We start from the raw sequence: 22,747 nt of genomic DNA, 5'->3' as shown, positions 1-22,747 counted from the left end.
TATTTATTTATCATGAATAGGGGTAGTTTAAAATTTTTCAAACATTTTAAGTTTAAAATATATTTAATATGTGATACGAATGTATGCCCATATTGTTTGGAGATTAAAAGCATATATTCTGGAAGTCTATATTATACTTTATCAAATTAAAGTAAAAAAATAGGGGATAGGAATTTTTTCTGAAAATATAGCTAATTCTCTGAAATGCTACACATACCTTTACAAAAAAGTAGTATTCCTAGGTTACTTTTTATGTTATCGGACAGTCAAGATTCAAGATGTCTGCGAAGATGTAAGAGTGACTGGAATTGGATTGATGGCAATTTTGTTTAAATCACACAAGATCAATAAAAGCTATTAAGATTCGTAATTCAAGAATCAATATTTAAGAATTGAATTTGGAAGTTTGGACTTGCCCATCACAATTAACTTTTTTTAATTGAGGTTCAATACTGAACTTTGGTGCTACAAGCTTTGCTTCGTCTAACAGGATAGACCAGCAGCTATTTCTAGTCTTTTCAACGTCAGAAACTAAATCTCTCACTATTGTTTCTGTACCCTTTACAGATAGTTTTTGTCTTTGTAGAATTCTGTTTTTGTCATAGATACTCTGCAGAAGTTTAAAGAAGATTGTGGTGAGAAGGAGAAACTAAAATGATTTAAGCTATTGTATGGTAGATTTCGTCTCAGCTTTTGTTTCTGTTGGAATATAAGTATACTGCTCTTTTATAGCAATGAATGTGGTTCTACTTTTACTAAGATAACTCCCTAATAACAATAATTTCAATCACCTTAAAAAATAATCACGTTACTAGGCCTACTAACAAACCATCCTTAACCCTTTGAGTGCCAAGTATTTTTTGAGTGGGTATACTGAAAAGTGCCAGGTATTTTTCTGGTGGGTGTACCTAAAAGTGCCAGCCGTTTTTCAGACATTTTGCAAGGTTTTAGTAAAAAATTCACAGTTTGATTATTTAATAAGCTATCAACATGATTCTTTTTTTATTTTTCTCTGAAAACTCTGTTTAATTAACATAAAATAACAAAGTTACCATAACACTAAATTTAGGAATACCAAAAATGGACTTATCTAAAAAAAAATTCAAAAATATTTTTTAATTTCATTTTTCAACCAAATTATTATGACCAAAAAATTCATATCCTTTTCTTAGTCCATATCACTGGAAAGTGTATGCAATTGTCTGTAAATCTTGAAAAATTTATATTATTATCTTCAATAATGAATAAGTTATACAACTTTTAAGAAACTATTGTCACATTGTTTCTGGTAGCTATGGCAACCAAAAATGTTTATATGTGAGTTTCATAATTTAAAGTTTGACCGGAAGTGTACTATAACAATTTATTTTGAAAAGAACGATTCTTCACAAACATTTCAATATGATATTATTTAAAAATATTAAAGGTTACAATTTTTAGTGACTTTTTCCCGAACGTCCGGTAAAATCGAACGTTGGCACTCAAAGGGTTAACCAAGCCAACTCAGAAAAGTAAAGATGACTTTTTTAATTGTGATATTGTAACAAACAAACAATTTTAACATTTAAATACAATATTACAATTGTTTGTTGTATTACAGTTGAAAAACTGGTCTTTACTTTTTTTACCTGGCTTAGTTAAGGATTGTTTGTATTTATTTGTAAAGGAATTGTTGATATATGTATATTTATATTTAAAATGGTTACTATTTAAAGCAACATGAACACTATAAAAAATATAAATACAGTCGACTCTCGATAATTCGAAATTGGCGGGACATGCAAAAAAAATTCGAATTACCGAGAGTTTTTGAATTACCGAGAGTTTCGATTTATTGAGAGGAAAAGAAAACTATTCGAATTACCAAGAGTTTTTTATTAAACACACAATGTCATACGACAAACTAACAAAACTTAAAGAACATTAATTTCTAATGATTAATTGAAAAAAAATCTGTTATCTTTGATTGCTTTTTCTTGTTGATTTCGTGCCTCATCGACGACCTTGTTTAACACAAATAGTGCGTCGAACACTTCCGTCCAACTTCTGTCTGCAAAGAAAAGAAAGAAAACAACTGTCACAGCGTATTTCGTAACAAATGCCAAAAATTACGTAATTTGTTGGTTGTATTATAACTTATGACATTCAGTATTTACATTGAAGTTTTAAACTAAACAAACAGCTGATTTTACAGCCCTAAGACCCTAAGGTTAAAAAAAGTCTACGCTACTTTCGGACATCAAATTCAGTAAAAAAATGATGGATAAATTGCAGTGTGGAGAATATATGGCATTTTTAAATTAGTTTAACAAATTGATAGGCTAACTACAGTAGTTTTTTTTGCGATGTTTTTTACCTGGAGAGAAAAATGGCGCAGCTTTTCTAAGGATGTGCTGGCTTCCTTCAGTGTGACAGGCGGGAAACTCCTGGTCTTCCTCATCGTTATCAACATCAGGTTGTTCTTCATTTTTAGCGGTCAAGATGTCAGCATCAGTAAGGGTTCCCCATACTGCAACTTCGTCATCAACTTGCACAAAATCTTCAAATGGAACATCTCCTATTACAGGGTGAGATTCCCAAGGTGTTGGCTGCACAACTTGAAGTTCTTCATCGGGTGTGTTAACACAGAATCCAGACTTATGAAAACAGTTAAATATTGTCGTTTGACTCACACTTTTCCACGCTTTTTCAACAATCAACATGGCTGTGAGAATAGAGATGTTTGGAGTTTCATTACTGTCAATTCCATCCAGTACAATCTTGACTACTTCATGTCTGTAAAATGCTTTGAAGTTTTGAATTATGCCTTGGTCTAGAGGCTGCAACTTGGATGTTGTATTTGGTGGAAAAAAGTGAAGTTTCACATTCGAGAGATTTGGAGGTTGTTATGAACTGAACAGTTATCAAGGAATAAGAGGATTTCAACGATTTTGTTTTTTCATGTCGCAGTTCAATGAATTTAACCACTCGTTAAACAACTCCGTTGTCATCCACGCCTTTTTGTTCGAGCGGTAGGTTACGGGGAAATGACTGGATACCTTTAGAACACCTAGGTTTTTGCTTGCTTTCCCCCGATGAGGAGGGGCTTCAATTTTTCGGAACCATCCATGTTAACAGTCAACAGAAGAGTTAACCTTTCCTTACTATGTTTCCCTCCGTGGCATTTCTCGTCTTTAAATGTAAATGTCTTGTCCGGCATGCATTTAAAGAATAAGCCAGTCTCGTCGGTGTTAAAAATGTTTGTGTGGTTCATAACTTTCTGTTAAGCTGGACAACTCTGCACGCCAATCGGAACACACACTGTCGCTAACGCTAGCGCTTTCCCCCCACAAACCTTTTTAAAAAATATACCATTACGTTTTTTGAAAATTGGTCAACCAGCCTTCGCTTGCTGCAAAGCTGGGGATGCCAAGCTCTTTAGCATATGCCTTTGCCTTTTCTTTATAAAAGCGAACCTCCAACAGGAACATTTTTATCTCTACACTGTCTAAGCCATGTGACTAAACACTCTTCTAATCTAGGATATTCACCTTTGTTGTCGTTCTTTTTCTTCCTGCTACGGAACTCACTTCAACTATTTTTTGTTTTATTTTTTAGAATGGTAGACAAGGTACTCGCAGGGATTTGAAATGTTTTTGCAACTTCCGACTTCGCTTTACCACTTTTCTACCGCCGCGCGATCACTTCTTTCTTTTCCGAAAGAGAAAGACATTTATATTTTTGCTTAGTAGCCATCACGACAAACACTTCTTACACACAACAAACACGACTTCCACACAACAAACGGCGCAAAACATAACCACAACACTGCAAAGAGTATGCTCTGGGACACAGGATGCAAAGTTTCTTGTTATGACAGGAATAAGTTGAAATGCGTGTTTCCTCCCACCGGCCGACTCTCAATTCGAATTACAAAGAGTTCTGTCGAGTGAACTTCGAATTACTGCGTGTTCTGTATCGGCCTAACCTCAATTCGTTTACGTCATTTCGAATTATAGAGAGTTCCGCCGACAAGACTTCGAATTACTGCGTGTTCAAAATTAGTCTGTCCTCTGCGGTAAGTTCGAAATACCGAGTGTATCAAAATGCATTGAAAAATTTCGAAATAGCTAGAGTTTTTCAAGGGACCGACGGCCTTTTCGTTCGAATTACCAAGAGTTATGAATTATCGAATGTTTGAATTATCGAGAGTCGGCTGTATAACTAACCAAATTCCTTCCACCACACACACAATAACCAGCACACCAACACAATCCTAAGAGGCAGAGACTGGGTCTGGGAGTGAGGTGGGTTTACCGCTGTTGCACAGACACGGGCTTGACATTATAGTGTGCATATATATCACGGGTTTGTTAGCCCAAAGTGAAACAGAGAGGTGTCTACTACTGTCCAAGGGAATGTTACAAGAGTTTAATTTCCTAATTTAAATCAAGCTTTGTTTTTAAGTGTATGTCCAAACAGCTGTTAAAGCATTTCAACAACGTTTAATCAATTAAATAAAAGTTATCCCACTCCAAGAACGTACTATCAGTTTATTAGTAACATTTTATATTCTAAACTTATCTACAAGAGATAAATAAATTGATTTAGTCGGATTAAAGGCAAGTCTCTGCATTACTACCGCTGGCATGTCCACTTGACTTAAAGTTATCTGAAGTTCCCACATTCATTCTGCAACAAGATCTCAGCAAAAGCCTAAGAATCAACTTGCTAGTTCTTAATCTTTGAGAACGGTTTTCGAAACAACATCCACAATAAGGCATAAGATAAATAACAACGGATTGCCCTATATCACATTACAATTAACCTGCAAACCTATTGCAGTCATACAATTAACCTGCAAACTCTCAACTATCACTTCAAACACCATCAAACTCAACTCTTATATGCTTGACACGTAATCTAAAAATCAATCTGGCATTCCTAACATTGTATATTAGCATTGACTAAGTGATTTATGCTGGCAAATGTCTTCACTACTTCTTGAGATGTGACATGGAACTGACACAACTTTGGCTATTCTTTTGACTAGTTAAAACTTTTGAACTGTGACATTTCCAGCACAGAAATTCTCAAAGCAATGCAACACACTAATTAATTAAGAACGTTTACATGGCTACAGCACTAAGTTTAAGCTATAGTGATGTTTTTGGAGTTCCGACATTGAAATTGTAGAGAAAATTGAGGCTGAGTTGCCATCTTAATTAACGAAATCTACAAGTGGAATCCATATTTTTTTAACAACTATTACCGAACATAATTTAATAAGTTCTTATTATAGAGTCTGAAGACTCATAATTGACTGATCTAATGCAGTAATAATTAAGCCAAATAGCCAATATTTGTTACTATTGTTTTATAAATCACAATCATAATGGTTCAGTCCAAAATACAGATGGGTAATAATAAAACAAAGACTACAGTACCTTTCAGTAATTTATTACTGGTACAAAGCACAGTGTTTAAAAGTTATTGTATATAATAGGTTCATTATTATAGTGAGAATTAGAATTCTGCCATTCTTGCCAGATATAAAAAAAGTTTCACTTATAACTTAATACTGGATCGAAGGCATCTGTTTAACTTCTTAATACAATATGTATCTTTCACAATCAAAAATGTTTTCTGTCAGCTTCCCACAACTCTTCGAGGATTCCGCTGTGTTCTTGCACATTGACTCTGTCGAGCCAGGATTGGATAAGACCATCAACGTTTGGTTCGTATCGCTTCAGAGTGACTTTGCCATCTGAAAATGTTAACATTCACATGTAACAGTAATACTAATTAATATAGTTTGTATTAATGCACAAAATGATCTAATCTAACTCCTAAAATTGGCAATAAAACAAGCTTGAATCCTTGGTTGCTAAATGAAACTTTTTATACAGAAAATTTAAGATCTTTATACAGAAAATTAATTGTTACAGTGTAACACTGGTATATAGGTAAATTTTAAATAGTTTCTATATTTCAATAGGCAATACAGTAGAAATTGAATTATTAAAAATTATTAAAGATGATTTAATAATTATTTCTGTTATTGTGTAATACTCTGTTCATTTAAACATAGCATTCATAAAGAAATTGATTACATAACTTTAAAATTAATACATTTTACACTGGTAAAATTTTAATTAACCCTCTACACGCTGTAGACGGATATATTAGAATGGACAGTGACCAAAATGCTAAACACGATATTACACATTGTCTCTTGGAGAGGTTTTAGTCCATAAAAGGCCTTTGAAATATCGCTGTTGGCAAGGAAATATTTATAGACAACCTTCACTCCAAGGCAGGAGGAAGGGAGTGTCTTATGTCTAGCTCTGTCCACCTGCTCCTCTGTTCTGTGCGTTCTACAGAGCCATAACCAAGTATATCCGTTATTTGCCCAGATGATGCTCCTGTTTTATATTATTTTGCGTTTTACCTGTTATATTATACTTATAATAAAAATTAGTCTGAACTTAAAAAAATTTATAGATATCTTGGCGTTATATGGAAATCAATGGATTTATTAGCGGCGTGCGAAGGGTTAACATTAAATTATTATAAAAAATAGGTAGAAACTTGAACTATAAAATAACAATGCAAGACTTCAAATAATTCTTGTTAAGCCTATAACAAGACTTTTGAGTTCAGTTATGTTTTGTGTATTCAAGTGATATTTCTGAATACAACACTTGGACCGTTTACATTACACTGAGCATTATTTTAACCTAAACAACACATACAATCTAATAAAACTGTTCAGAATCTATTGAAGTAGTTTGTGCCGTCTGGGGTGGCAAGAAACTTATATGTCACTTAAAATGCAGACCATAAAAAGTCAAAAAGTTTAGTACCTTATTTAATTCAATGGAATAATATAAGACGTAACTAAAAAAAATTTCACTGATATTGCGTTTTTTATAGAATTTATGTTTGTTATATCAAAACTAAACAAAATCTATCCAACTCTTAATTAATTTTACTAAATATAAAACGTTTGTTTTGGATTTATAAATGAGTGATGATACACTTAGGGCTATATACAGGAGATCACAAACAGTTCTATTAACACTTTTGTTTTGAACTTCTAAAATCTGTGAATTTGATAATGTTAAATGTTCTATACCATATGAAAATGGACATTTAACTATGTGTTTAAATACGACTTTGTCTATGAAAAGTACGCACAGAAGTGGATATGAATAAAGCACACTTTTGCATGAGCCGGAACTTGAACCTTTATGTATATTTGTAAATTTCCTTCCACATGTGGATAGCGTCAGTCCCTGGTTGGCAGCATTTGAATGAGTTAGATGTAATACTCTCGTCAGTTCTTTTACAACAATGAAAGTGACAGGACGCACTTGTCTAACATGTGTTGTACATCTCAAAATAGATTTATAACTCATAGTACAAGATTTAGTAGAATGGCACTATACACAATTGAACAGAACTAGCTATAACAAAACAACATTTCTGCCAAAACAATCGTCATATGAATGCGTAGTTTATTTTTTTGTAAAGTGCAAGGTATCGCCAAGTAGAGGTTTCACTCATATCCAAGTCTTGTTTGCAGGATATTTGTCTGTTGTTGTTTGAAGTCCTTGATTTATGTGGATAGTTTTTTTTTTAATTTATAAATTACAAAAACCCATTCCATAAAAGAAATTTTTCAAACTGTATAACCATCGCATCTTTAGAGATTCAAAATCATTTGAACAACACTATTAAAAAAATATTAAATTAAATAACATTTAATAAACGGGTTACCATTTAATTTTGTAACCTTTAGTTCTATAGGTATTTAAAATCATTTTGACAAAACAGTCAAACCCTAGAAACGAAATTACATTTAACAATCATGAGTTACCTTTAATCTGAGTATTGGCCTGTACAAATATCTTGCGAGGTTGTTTGTGTGCCATGATAATATCCCTCCATTTGGCCCAAGGGTATGGACCTTCATCCTTCACTTCTGAATATTTGTTGAACATTTTGGTGGCTTCCTCTACGTTTGCACATGATTTGTACACCTGCAGAAAATGGGACTACATTAAACAAACCGTCTACAAATTTACTAAACAACTAATTGTTAAATCTTAAAGTATTAAACAGTTGATTCATTCAGTTTAAAATCATTATCGGTAATATTTTATCTGCTACAAGGTAGCAGTACACTACACACCATGTGTCACGTAACAAGCTTCGCTGAAGTTGCATGCAAAATTTCAAGTATATAGCTCACTTCACTCTCGAGATGTCCTGTGGACAGGTAATCAGTCAGAGAAGAAATTTTTACAGTTTCCAAGCAGACAGAAGACAACATCTGCCAGCCTACAGAGTGATAGACTTCAATGACGCTCAGTTAAATGGACTAGTACTTCACCTTCATCGAACTCATTACTATATGCACTTTCAAGTCGTAACTACTAATGTAGTTTCAAGTCGAATTTAAAGCCTATGATAAAATCGCTCTTTAGATATTCTGCAATGGTGAAGCTACTTAAAAGGCTCACCAAAATTCCATAGATGGACATGCCATCATCAAACAAGACGTTGCTTAAGAAGAAAGGACATTACAGGGACCATTTCAGTACTATAGCTCAATTCGTTCTTGAGATATCCAGTGGAAAACAGACAATAGACAGATAGACAGACAGAAGAGTGCTTTAACCCGAATCTAGTAATAGCTCAACAAAATATAAAAAACATAAGTTTATAGCTCAATTTATTCTCGAGATATTACCCTGAGATATAGGCTTTGCTCATGCCCAAATTCCATGTAAGGAACATGATTGAGCACCAAACTCTATCTTTCCTCTATACATATAAGTTGATACAACAGATTATCGAGGATCTGATAGAATGTAATGAAAGTCTTACCAACCAACCCACCAAACATCACAAAATGTCATATCATTGTACTCAAGTTTGGCTGCTTATTTTTTCACTTAGGGCAAGAAACTGAAGAAATTTATCATTGTACTTAATACTAAAAGTATCTTTGAGCTTGCTTCTGGAGTGATCAAGATTTTTACAATGGGTGAGGTAGGGGGTAGGGGCTACTCCCTGTTGAGGTCCCATGTATAGGGATAGCGGTCTCTATCTCTGTCATGTCATCTTGGAAGAAGGGAGGCTAGTTCTGTTCCAGCCTCTTCCACTCAAATCGGGTAAGGGGAGGTACTCCCTCATGCTTAGGCTAGTAACAACCTATAACACTACGGGAGCTCCACCCACCTTCCTCAGACCTATTGATCCACCCTTTTACCCCAATATCTTGACATTTGCAGTTAGTGATGTGCAGCTCCTACACATCCATAAAGTTTCCCCGATGAAAGTGACACATCGGTTTCTACTGTCCCCAGTGTAAATATAACTACATTTACAGGGACATCTTAAAGTTACTGTATTACAAACTAAGCATGGAACAATTTAATCACAAATTAGGCTGAAATAGAAAATGAAGTGAGAATATTTTATGTACCTATTAAATATTCTTGTCTGCTTAAAAATTTGTTTATCCTATGACTTTTTCCAGTATCATCTTAGTAACCCATAAAATCATTGTAAAAATGTTCGCAAATGGTTAGCCAAATCCCATGAAATGACATGCAAAATCACCGAACCATATGCTCTTCAAATAGAAATTAAGTTTATGCAAAATTGTCACAACAAAAGTCTAAGTCAGATTGTTCTCGAGATTTCGTGTGGACAGACAGATGGAAATAAAATGTTTCTAGCCCTCCAGGCTAATAATAGGCTTGGATAACACTGAGTCAATAAAAACTAGAAATCAATGGAAATTTACAAATATTGATAATACATTAAAATATCTTAATGACAACTTTTTGACAGCCATTGCAAATAAATCAATTGCTGTAAATTTAATGTAGTATTACTATTATCGTTTGATTGATTTCACTTGTACTGCTTCTTAGAAAACAAAAAAATTGGAAAATTAAATTGCACTTCAACATTAAGTACTGCATTAAGTTAGTAGGTAAGTAAACATTTAGTATTAATGGGGATTTGTTGACTTCAGATGTGGAAATGTCTACTTAAGTGAAATGTCAATTTATCACTGAATACAATTAGGTCAAGAAAATCTTCATCATCATGCAGCAACATTTTGTTTACGAAGTTGCCATATAAACTGAAGTCTGTAAAATGTGGAACCCTTGACAACTGTAAAGAGTAAAAACGTAATTTCCAGAATTAAAGAGAACACACCTGTAGTTTCTGCAGGAAATCACCAATGGCACGTTTGCCAACAGTATGCAACTTTTTGCGGTCCAGAGTCAGCAATAAGTTCTGTCCTGGCTCCGTCTCACTCACAGTCACCAGTCCCTCACCAGCCTCCAACAACACTTGCAGAATCACGAACCTTGCTTGTGAATGAGCCTGTATTAACACATAAAGTATGAGAAGTTAGAAGTTCAAACTCTGCTTCGACAGCCATCACCAAATTGGGTGGTAATAGGAAAAAATAGTTTCTTTCATATAAAATAAACAGACACAAACTTTTATAGAACACTATTAGATGTAGTAAAAACATTATATAAAGTCAAACTAGTAGATGAGTTTCTTTTAGTATTAATTTTATACAACTTAAACAGTAACATAATAATTCTTTACTTTTTAGTAAATCTTTTGTAATGTTCTGCGCGCATATCTAAAATTGAATGTTTGAAATTTTATTTTTATCTCAACCATCCACGTTATAAAAGACTGAATGTTTGTACCTTTATTAAAAAACCATAAACTTTTAAAAATGTTACTAAAAAAACTTTGAATAACAAATTTTATTAAATTATTTAGTTAATTTTAATTAACTACATTTAGGACCAGGCTAACATTTTATGTGTAAAAAAATGTTTGTTTATATTCTGGTCCATGTTCCAAAAAACTGTGTATGTGAAAAATGTGTGATTTGTATGCTTTTGGGAAAGTAATCATATCTATATAATTATTTATTCAAAAGCTCTGGTTTTAGGTGTTATTTTTACTTATAATTTATTCTACTGAAAAATATATACTTACACCTATAACAAAATTTTACATACAAATGTAGGTGTGTGTGTGTGTCTAAAAAAAATAAATTTTATGTCTGAAAATTTAAATTTGATTTTGAAAAACCATTCAATTTTTTAATATTTTATACGTGGTAAACATTATATTTTGTATATATGTACCATATTTTAAAGCTCTAGTATTTTAAATAAATAATCTGTGAATACACAATCCAATTAGGCACATTTGCTAAATCAAAGTTTTTATTATGATTACAGATAAAACCTTATAGCCTACTTAGAAAAGAAAGCTGCAAACATACCTGCATAAGGCTAACGACATATAAGGCTAACGAATGTCTTTCTGATGAAATAAACAAGTAAAGGGATACATATAGAAAACAAAAATAATATTGCTGTGATTTATAAATCATGAATATATGTAACAAAAAATTCTAAAATTCCACCAATAGATCGCTCGGCTGGTCCTTCTTGCGTAAGTTATGACCAGCTATAAATCGCACAGCTGGTCCTAAAAGGGTTAAGGAGCTCATCAAAATATAGCTTATAAAGTAAGGTTTGTGCTAATTTTGGGGAAAGCCCATTATAAAATATAGTTTTGTAGAGTGTCTAAACATGTAATAATATGTAGGCATATAAATTGTCCACAAGGGAACAATTTTGTCCCCTACTAAAAAGTAGAGTAAGAAACACAACAATTTAAAATATAATCGCCTTACTTGTGAGGACTCACGTTTAAGGTCTTGATAATAAATTAAGAATGGTACAAATTAGAGTTCTCTATGTTAGTCCTACCTAAAATGGCAAATTTATCAAATTTTATTTCAAATAAATACAATTTAATTTTAATTGCTGGATAAATTACTTAGAAGAGTTATAAGTATATATCCAAGGGTTTTCTATTCTAACCTTATCAACCACACAATGAAAGAATAGGAATGATTTATAAGAATTTATTGCAGTGCACTGTTGAGTGAGTTACATGTTAAATAAAGGTGAAAAAGCAAATTAGTGATAAATCTTTTGGTATCTTTTAGTATCTTATGTTGCAATGATTTTCCTTCTTCCGGAATAATTTTCATACATAAGTATTTAAAATAAAATTTAATAATTTAATAACAAATTATTATTTTATTATTTTTGGTTTTTATTATATAAAAATAGAAACCCATATTTTCATTCAATAGGAAGAAATGAAAGTTTAGATGGTTTTGATTTGAAGACTTTTAAACAGTCATAGTTCATTCAAAGAACAAATTTTTCACGAACTTAATAAGTTAAAAACTTTGCAAGTAAATAAACAGTTTCATTATTGATTTTGTAAATAAACTGAGTTACAAATTGAATTTTAATAAAAAATAGATTACATATAATATGGATTTGTGACATTCGACTCAATTATTCAAAATTTAAATATCATTGAAAAATAACTATATGGTACCACCAATAAAAGACCACAAATATTTAGAACTCAGATCTTACCTTTAACAGAAAACGCAACAAGCGTGACTCCAAAACAAGTTGTATTGAAAACAAATTTTTTAAATTTTCCGTACAAGATGTTTATTACTCTGCTAAATAATTTAACAAAAATCCACAATTATTTAGGATTTTACTACATTTTGATATATCATTTTGGATAGGATCGTTTTTTTTTAATTAAAAAAAGGAAACTGGCAAATGGTACTGCAGATACATTTTATATGTTTATTATGTTATCTCAGAAAATTTATAAATTCATTTTAACATCTATGTAGAAAAATGTAAAATAGTCTAATCTAGTCTTAAAATGTGAAAAGATGAGAAATCTTATATTTTGGGTTTTTTAAAATTTCACATTATATAATAAAAGTACTAACAATTTTTAAAAATAACATTTTATTTCATGACTTTATAATTTGAAGTGCAGTGTCCAACACAGAAGATATATGGTAGCAAGAAATACAGCTCTGATGTCATTGTGGTATGGTAAGGAACCCTCTAAAATAAAGTTTTTGTTACTAACAAAAACAATATTACAAAGTTACTCTTTTTCTTTCAATAATGAATGTTTATTTTACTAATACATCTTTTGATAACGAATTTTTATCTTTTAACTTTACAAACATTTTACTTTTCATTAGTGTGTCATTCATGAAAAGTACTGTATATCAAGAATCCATATAACCCTACTTGCAGCTAAATCACAGTTAACGCTCGATTATTCAGGTATCGATAGAAAATCCCAATTAAACTGTTGATTCTGTGGTTACTCAATAAAGTGAAAAAGTAATGATGATTCCAAGAATTGAAAGTAAACAGAACAAAGGAAAAGATGTACAGATCTAAACTCAATGAGCACTAAAAGCATTCAAGTAATAATTCTTCTGTCCGAGGTGAGATAATCGGTATACTTGCTGCTACCTCAGAACAGTACCTGGAGCCAAGACTTGGTTGCTGGTTGGTACATCTCCAATGCCTTGCAGGTGCCGTTCCAGACCATGGCCAGCCAGTTTGTGTAGATCACTTCATCAGCCACTTCTCCCTCATGGCCAAAGATTCTGCCACAAATCCACATTAGTGGTTTTTGTTTTTAAGTAAAATCATGCTAACTTATGAAATTGACATGTTATTTTTATTGCAGCATTATCTTGCTTCATATATACAGCAGTATACTCCATTCACGTTTTTAAATTTACACATGATTAGTGTATTTGTAAATTTATATGACCAAATTTATATTGATATTATTAAGATCAAGTGTTTGAAAGAGATCAAGCTATAACAGCAAATAAAACTGAAATTTCCTATTGTCTTTCCTTTCCTTAAAATTGATGACAGACTGATATATTGACTAAAAATAATGTTTTGAAAGAGTAGAGATTATAGATTATCATTTCTTAATGAATTATTAATGCTGTTTATTTTGTTTTCAGGTTAATGTATTTGTTATCTGCTTAAGATACGCCCCCACTACATTAAACATGCATTTAGAACTAATAAGATATAATAACTAATTATGATTTCTTGTTTCACTGAACGATGGCAAATGTCCGAAAAAATCCTGTTTCCTTCACAATCCTTCCATTGTCAAAAATAACCTTCAAACAAAGAATGAATAAGATATTAGATTCATGAAATGGTGCTTTTATTTCATAACCTTGTATCAGAGTTTTGGTCAGATAAGTATAAAAAGTTGATTTTCTAGGCAAACAATTTTCTTTTCTTTTTTGTTGTATGGTAAATTATGACACGTCATATTAATACAAAGTTTTAAGGTTCTTTGACTTATTCTCTAAGATTGAAAAGTATTCGGCTTGCTAACTTTCATTATGATCAATTTAAAATATTGAAAGAACTAAGTGTGACATGATTCCAAACAAAACCACACAAATCAAAGGAAATTGTCACTTCACAGGGTGATTGCATAAATTATTATGCAACAACAGTATGCCACGGTGGCATTATTTAAGAAATCTAAACAACACTGAATGTAATAATATAAAACACAATACAGAAATGCTCGAACTCAATATGTATAGGGTATGATGAGTGAGCATTTGCAGATTAGTTGTGCAATCTAGTCTTCAGATAGCTAGACATCCAGCTCGAGACCGGGATAGAAAACACAAGTGCTTGAGTCGTGCCAAAACCAGACTAGCAAACATTCCGTAGCATGATCTGATCCAATGACAGTGCCAAGCAGGGAGTTTGACTGGGCCATAATACCGATAATAATTGCACCAAAAACATATAGCCATCCAAAAAATGTACTAAAATCCGAAAATAATACATTGTTGGCTAATGGCCAACATATGGATGGAAGGTGTTGAAACTGTATAGGCCAATTTATTTTCTATATACATAAACACATTCCTATAAAGTATAGCAATATCTACACTTATTACTAAAGCATATTATGCATTCCCCTACTTTATGACATCAGGCTCCAAGCTGAGATAGAGACCAACGCACTCCGCTCTGCACTCTTCATAAGCTGAGCCCATACTTGCGAACAGCGAATCGTAGGTTTCACCTTCCTCGTACCAACTTGCAACCTATAACAAAAAATCCATTCCATGAAGATAAGAGTTATCATTAATTTGGATCTCAGATTCAAATACAAACTGTAGCTTCATTAATACTTAGCCAAGATTGTTTCAATCCGATGATTCTAGTCTCATCTGGCCGAGTAATTGGCTAATTGGATGATTGGGTCACAAAGGTTTGGAATGTGCATATTAAAAATAATAAAAAAACTGAAATTTCAGATCATGTTTTGCTGTATTATACAACAAAAAGGTAAGACTAATTTCACCACAACAAATATCAACTACAACCTAAACCGAAACATTGTGGCCTAAAAATTGTCTTAACTATGACTTATTAACTGTTTTAAAAATTTACAAACAATATTATAAAATAGTAATGTTATTAGAAAATAACAATATAGAAAGGAGTTAGTAAGTTCCACAACATCACTGGTACATTGTTACAATAATATTACTTGTTGTTTTTTCTCCATCAATTACGCATTTGTTGTATTATTTTACTAAGACGAGAATATAATAATATACATCACAAGAGGCTAGCTAACTTGAGGAGTATGAGACAATAGGGGAATAAAATAATTACCACTGATAAAAAGAAGGTTATTTCTTGAAATCAGACAGCTCATTTCGTCTATCAGGAATGGACACAGTTTAAATGACAGGACTTATTTACTTGTCATTTGAACATATCTTGTAGATAGAGCTGTAGAACATTAATTTTCACTTGAGGGAAACCAAACTGCTATCTAGAGAGATGTGTCTCAAGACAACTTCCATATTAATGCATTAACAACAAAAATGCCATATAAAACCAATCAGTAGTACGAAATTCAGTTCAATTGTGCTGCCTGTGTATTAAACCTGTGTTGAGTGGAAAAACAGAACATTGGTGCTACAGAACTCAATGAAAATGACATCCTGTCATTTTCCAGAATTCTCTAGGAAACACCATGTCAAGGGTGGAGTGGTTGACTATGCGAAAAATAATTTGGAAAAGTATGTGTCACTCATAAGCACAAATAGAGAGGAAACAGGATTAACCTGTGAAACTACTCTCTTTGAACTGAAGCTGAGCAGGCAAACACTTCTAGTGCTGGGAGTCTACAGGCCACCAAGCGGAAACCTAGAACAAGCTATAGACATCCTCTCAGATCAACTTGACAGAGCACTTGGTGCTGGTAAACAAATAGTAATAATGGGTGACATCAACGTGAACAATTTAGTTGACAGCACTGAAAAAACAAAAATAGAGGAATTCCTAATACCCTTCAACATCACAAGACTAAACCTGCCGCCCACACGAGTCACCAGAGACACAGCAAAATCAATAGACTGGATATGTACAAACATTGACCCTCAACAAATACAGACATCAGTTATAGTATCAGGGCTATCAGACCACACAGCACAACTAGCCACAGTAATCACCAAAAAACCTGCCAAAAACAATATTAAAGAAAAAAAAACGAATTTTCAACAAAAAAGCAATAGATCTACTCAAAATACAACTACAGGTACAAAACTGGGAAAGTGTGATTCTAACTCATGATACAAATGAAGCCTACAACAAATTCCATAACATAATTCCATAACAAATACAAGGCCCATTCCAGAACTGCTGATATACAAAGGGGTATACCACGAGGATCGGTACTGGGACCAGTCCTATTTCTGCTTCTCACAAATGACATGCCAGGATGGATAGCACAAAATGGACACACCGTTATGTACGCAGACGACACTGTCCTCACGTTTACAGACAGAACACTTGAAATGCTAGAAGAGAAAACAAACTTACAATTCCAGAGAACCAAACAATACTGCTCCACCAAAGACCTAGTTTTAAATGAAAGCAAAACAGTGCAGATGACCTTCACCACCAGACGCAATAACACAACCATATCACTACCTGGACTACTTACACAAAACAGCACAAAATACTTAGGCATCATAATTGACTCAAAGCTCTCCTGGAAACCTCACGTAGACCAACTCTGCAAGAAGCTATGCTCAGGCCTCTATGTCATCCGCAGAATCAAGCAAGTATGTCCGCAGAATCAAGCAAGTAGCAGCCCGGACTCAGTTAGAATTGTCTACTTTGCCCTTTTCGAGTCCCACCTAAGCTATGGCATTGCAACATGAGGAGGAGCATCAAAAAACAACCTAGAAAGGGTGCTTCTAAAGCAGAAAAGAGCGATTAGATGCCTAGCAGATCTTAACTATCGGGACAGTTGCAGAGAACTTTTTAAAGAGCTGAAAATTCTAACAGCAGTTTCACTTTACATCAGGGAAAGAATTATGCACACCATCTCAACAACGCAGCCGAGACACAGAGATCTTCACCAGTATAACACCAGACATGCAGCAAACTTCTCACTTCCCCAACACCACCTAAGTCTGTCGGAATAAAACCCTACCTACAGAGGTGCCTTCTTCTTCAATAACCTGCCAGAGCACCTAAGGATGGAACATCCAAAGCGTCTCAAGAAACAGCTGACAGCATGGCTTCTGGATCGACCGTTCTACTGTACTCGGAGCGTTCTACTGTACTCGGAGGGGGAATTCCTGAATACCTCATTCAACTTACAAATTTATACTGAACCTTATCTAATATTGACGCATGGCTGTTCTCTATGAATATGTCAAATAAAGAAAAAAAAAAAAAAGGAAAACAAAAACCATATGAAAGTCTGATTGTTATGGCCAATGGTATATCTTTCCAAGATCTCAGGACTTCCACACAAAAAAAGTTTTAACCATAAATCTTGTAAAAATTAAACATATCCTGTTTTTTTCTGATTTTAAACAATACTATACAAATATTTAAAATACATAACAAAATGTTGTGATATTTTCTGGGAAATTTTTTTGTAAAAGAAGAAACAATAATATATACACATATATGTCAAAGTTCATCACACTTTTAGATGGTGTACTAAGAGACCGGAAGCCATTTCCAGTATTATGGTAATATTTTCCCGGTCTCATAGGTTTTAGATTGATTTTAAAATTTTTGGATTTAAGCGTACCTATCCACACCTATGACATCATGAGGAAGAACTTAATTCGATCAATAACCAATTATAAAAAATTCAGGAAGAGGGAAGGTTAAGAGTTTGTCAGTCCACACTATGATCTCAACCGGAACGGAATCAGGCTTAGACTCTGAAGTCAATGGGGCAAGAGTAGTCCATCTTGTGATTGGGTAGGATTGTTAAATCCAAATTGAGAAATACAGTGAAAAGTTGTAGTTCAGACCAAGGTTTAGGCTGTTAATTTAGACTTTGAGGAGGTTTGTAGACTTGGTAAAATATCTTCAGCCATATATATGGAAAACTTTGGTAGACATTGATCTGTATGTTACTAATAAATAGTGTTACAAACTTTAAATTTGGAACTTGCTCAATTTTAAGTTTCACTCAGGGATACACTTTCAAATTTTTTGAAGATGGCCGCCATTTTCCAATATGGCGGTCAACTTTAAAATCTCTTATGGAACACCCTGTATTTTATGTTGTTTTTAGATTCTACTCAACAAAATAATACATTTTTGCTTTTGAGAGTTTTTCAATATCTCTAATGGTTCAGGAGCTACGTGGACTGGAAGTTTTCATAATTTTTGCCAATATGGCGGCCAACTTTAAAATATTTTATGGAACACCCTGTATTTTATGTTGTTTTTAGATTCTACACTACAAAATAAGACATTTTTGCTTTTGAGAGCTTTTCTATATCTCTAATGGTTCAGGAGCTACGTGGACTGCAAGTTTTTATAATCAGTCTGAAAAAATCCGAAAACAATTTTATTCAATTCACAAATATAGCCGGAATAATGTAAATATAATAAATTAAAACAAGAAATTAATACAATTTAAATTAAAGTAATGGTGCATTGATGGTTGATACATAACAATAAAGAGTATATTAAACCTCAGACTAGGTTTCAAATTATTAAATTAGCTCATAGATTTTATAACAATTAAATTTTAAAAGTAACAAACTGTCACCAATATATTATATCTTATTGACTTTAATAAACAACCAGGTATTTATTGTAGTAGCCATTTTATGACTGTTTACAAAAGAAAAATATAAACCCTGCGGAAATTACACAGAGTTTTTTAACCCTTTTAGCACAGCACAATAGTTTTATTGGTTGTAACGTTGTGCCAACCGATTAAAAAGAGTTAAAAGTACTCCTCTACTTTTTTTACATTTTTTCTGATATTGAACCGCTCTTATTTATTATCGACTAAAAGGATCACCGTATTAAGCTTCTAACTTTATCATATCAAGGTTAACTAAGCTGCAAGTAAATATTTACCTTTTCTTTGGTTAGAGGATTTATCAGATTCTCTTCATCAAAATTGAATTTACCAGACTCCTTTCGCAGAAGTTTTCCACTTCCATGACCAAGGAGTTCATGTAGACCAACTTGTACCTAAAACATACAAAGGAATACTAGTACTATCAAGAATCTATTGCTGAAATTTATCACATAAAGGCTGTAACATTCGGTTTTATATCTTTGTCCATGTCTCATGACAATTATTCAAGTTACAAGAAATACACAGCTACTAAGCTAACACTAAACAAGTATCATAAATATCTAAATGTAAGTAAATATACCGACCTCAAAGGAAGCAACAGCATGTTTGACCAATAACGCTTCATCCTCTGGACTGAGAAATGATATTTTTCTACCCATTATACTTGCAGGTATGACATTTCCAAGAGACACGTTTTTGAAACCTTCATTCTGACGAATTTCATCATCTGCAACAAATGTTTACTTTTATTCTGAAAATTATAATTTATGGCTTTGTTTATTATAAAATAAACTTTATATTACAAAACATATATTTTTTTTCAAGTTGGGCTTTGGAAATATCAGCATAATTGGTCTCTTCAGGATTAACATTGTCCACCATCATAGTTGCATATAAGCACCAATTATTTTAACAGAATCTGAGATAGTTTTCCCATCTAAAGTAATTTTGATATTTTTACGTTTGTATACATTTTTATTTTAAATTTCTGAGTATAAAATTTGACAAGTTGTTTAATGTTATCTGAATTCAAAATTCGCTCATAAAAAAAACTTTAGTTTTATTAACTTTTTTATATTTAATTGTTAAAGTTGATAAAAATTCTGCATTTTTTATTGATATAGCTAATTTTCTTAGTAAGGCTCTTCTTTTGTTCTCCACTTTCATTTTTACCTAATAATTTTTATCCAGATATTTTTAAAATTTTTCTTGGAAAAGAAGAATTAAAGTAACGCATAAAAGTCTGTAAAACCCATCCATATTTTTTTTATTGACAGGGGATAAATAGATGTTTTTAACAAAACTATTTATATTTTCTTTGACAAATTTAAATCAGTAAATAGAATTAAAATACAGGTTATTTTAAACTTTCATTCCCAGAATAAGTTGTTTATGAAACTTTCAATCTTATACAACGGAAGGTACCAAAAAACTGCAATAAATTTATCTCATTGTAAGGTACAAACCTCATAAAAGGGTGAATAAATAAATCTATACCCTGGAGTCATGTAATTGCAAAGATATTTATATTTTTATAATTAGTTTTTAGGCTGTTGACGTAAAAATCTTGATTAAAGAAGTTCAGATCTGTAAGGATTCAGCCATTAGGCATGGAAACAAAAGATTCTGTGTTCTGTATAGAATGCTTTTTTTCCATTTGAGACTGATGCATAAAATATTGTTCATGTAAATAAAAAAAAAGGATTTTGTTATGACTCTTTGATGTTAGTTATGACACCAGCCATATAAACCTAAGAATTAAAACACTGAATGTATCAGTTTGTGTACCCTAGATTCCTGTATAAACAAACATACAAGTTTTAAAGAGTTCCTCAAAAACACAAGTGAAAATTTTAATTATGATATTATGTTAGTGTTGATGAAATACAATATGTCTCATAAATTACAAGAATAAAATTAATTTTTTAGCTTAAATACAATAACTTAATGTGTTGGGTGAATATTTCAATTGCAATTAAGATTATAAATGGTTTTTGGCTTGTTTGTACTAACAAAGTTTAAATGTTGAATGAAATTTTACAAAAATAAATTATCTATTTAGTATTTCCAAAACTACATCGGTTTAGGGGGAAAGTAATATATTACAACACTATGCATTCTGCAGTATTATTAGTATTTTAGTTTTTCATCAAATCTGCCAGAAATGAATACAAAATTTGAAACAGTTTTGCATGGACTCAGCAGTACTAGGGTTAAGGAGTAGTAAAATACATTATTTTGTGGAAATTAATAGAAATACCACATCTAAGTCAAATGTGTGCTTTCTTGTAGTTAGTGAGACTGACAAAGCAACCTTATTTACTTACAGTTAGGAATGTTGATCCCTGCAGGAATCCCTGATCCTGAAAATGTAAGGACATCCAACGATGTAAAGTCCGGTTTCAGAAACGTGTCTTTTTCAAATGTTGAAGGCCAGGGCAATTTTTTCAACATTGAAGGGGCAGACTCTAGGAGGGCACCAAATTTCTTTGACATCTCCTTGTTCACCATCGCAACAAAGCCTTCAAACTCTCCCCTCTGCCCAGAGGGATCTCTGTAGGTCTCAATAAAACCAATATACCTGTACACAATGATAGACCCTTCAATCTCCATATTTATTGAATCAACAACAACAGGTATTATAAATCATAGTCTTAAATAACAAGATACCTAAGAAATTAAAACAATACAAATCATATAAAAAATGCCAAAATGAAAAAAATACAATTAGAAAGAAAGAAATTTATTTTCTCAAACAACACCTTACATACATACATACATTTAATAAGTATATTGTGAGAAATATTTAATCCTCCAAGGCTTAGCCTGATTGGGGGCTTTACTGCAATTAATATTGTAACATCCTGAGGTTTCTTGCGCATAACTGTCATTGAATAATACTCAATGGCAATATTATGTTAGAGTTCAGCTTTATAGAAAATGTAAGATAATAATGATTCAATTGAGCAAAAGATTTTCTGGATTCTGATTACAAAATAAATACAGAACAGTTAAATTAGCTTATCAGTCTAAAATAGTTCGGTTAAAAGAAATTGGATCCAATCCTCAATTTACTGTGGTTAGAATAAAATTAGTTAATTTAACCTGTCCAATAGAGAATTATATCATTAACATAGTTTAATTTCAAATTCAATAATTAAAATAATTATTTAATTTCCCTATATATATTTTCAAATATTCAAAACAAATCAACTTTGCATTTTAAACTTTGTCTCCATTGATTTTTAAGTTCATACAATATAATCAATTACAAGAACAAAAATATTTTAAGATACAAACAATTTGGTAGTTATTTATTTTATGGTATGTACATTATTATTATATTTATAAAAATATGTACTGTAAATTTTTAGGAAGCTAATGTTATTAATATGATATTATAACTAATCATTTCTAAAAGTCTAACACAATAAAATTTGTATAAACATTATGGAGACTGGGTTTTAATCAAATATATCAGCTAGTTATAAAATTGGTCTCAGGTGCTTTAAAATGTGTTAATTTGTGGATGGAACTGTGAGTCAGCTCATAAGCTGTTTTAACTAGGTTCTTAATAAAAAAAGCATGTTCAAGTCACTTCCTTGTTTTTAACTCCTACAGATGGTTTCGTGGCTCAACCTTCATG

At 32.2% G+C, this 22,747-nt stretch overlaps 1 protein-coding gene across 1 annotated transcript in view; it reads right to left on the bottom strand.

Moving 5' to 3' along the window:
• Positions 1-5,423: 5,423 nt before the first annotated feature.
• The window catches only part of LOC124352837 (dipeptidyl peptidase 3), a 39,635-nt gene continuing 22,311 nt past the window's right edge, over positions 5,424-22,747 (bottom strand). The window contains exons 7-14 of the mRNA XM_046802536.1: positions 21,429-21,682; positions 19,686-19,828; positions 19,377-19,493; positions 14,934-15,058; positions 13,438-13,561; positions 10,222-10,392; positions 7,862-8,024; positions 5,424-5,746 (exon numbers count right to left, since the gene is read on the bottom strand). Coding sequence (XP_046658492.1) covers positions 5,613-5,746; positions 7,862-8,024; positions 10,222-10,392; positions 13,438-13,561; positions 14,934-15,058; positions 19,377-19,493; positions 19,686-19,828; positions 21,429-21,682 — 1,231 coding nt within the window. The 3' untranslated portion in view covers positions 5,424-5,612. The remainder of the gene's footprint in view (positions 5,747-7,861; positions 8,025-10,221; positions 10,393-13,437; positions 13,562-14,933; positions 15,059-19,376; positions 19,494-19,685; positions 19,829-21,428; positions 21,683-22,747) is intronic.

This window comes from Homalodisca vitripennis, chromosome 1 (assembly GCF_021130785.1).
Source record: "Homalodisca vitripennis isolate AUS2020 chromosome 1, UT_GWSS_2.1, whole genome shotgun sequence".
NCBI classification, from domain to species: domain Eukaryota; kingdom Metazoa; phylum Arthropoda; class Insecta; order Hemiptera; family Cicadellidae; genus Homalodisca; species Homalodisca vitripennis.
The sequence above is the reverse complement of the archived record's forward strand: the minus strand, read 5'-3'. Positions and strand labels throughout refer to the sequence as shown.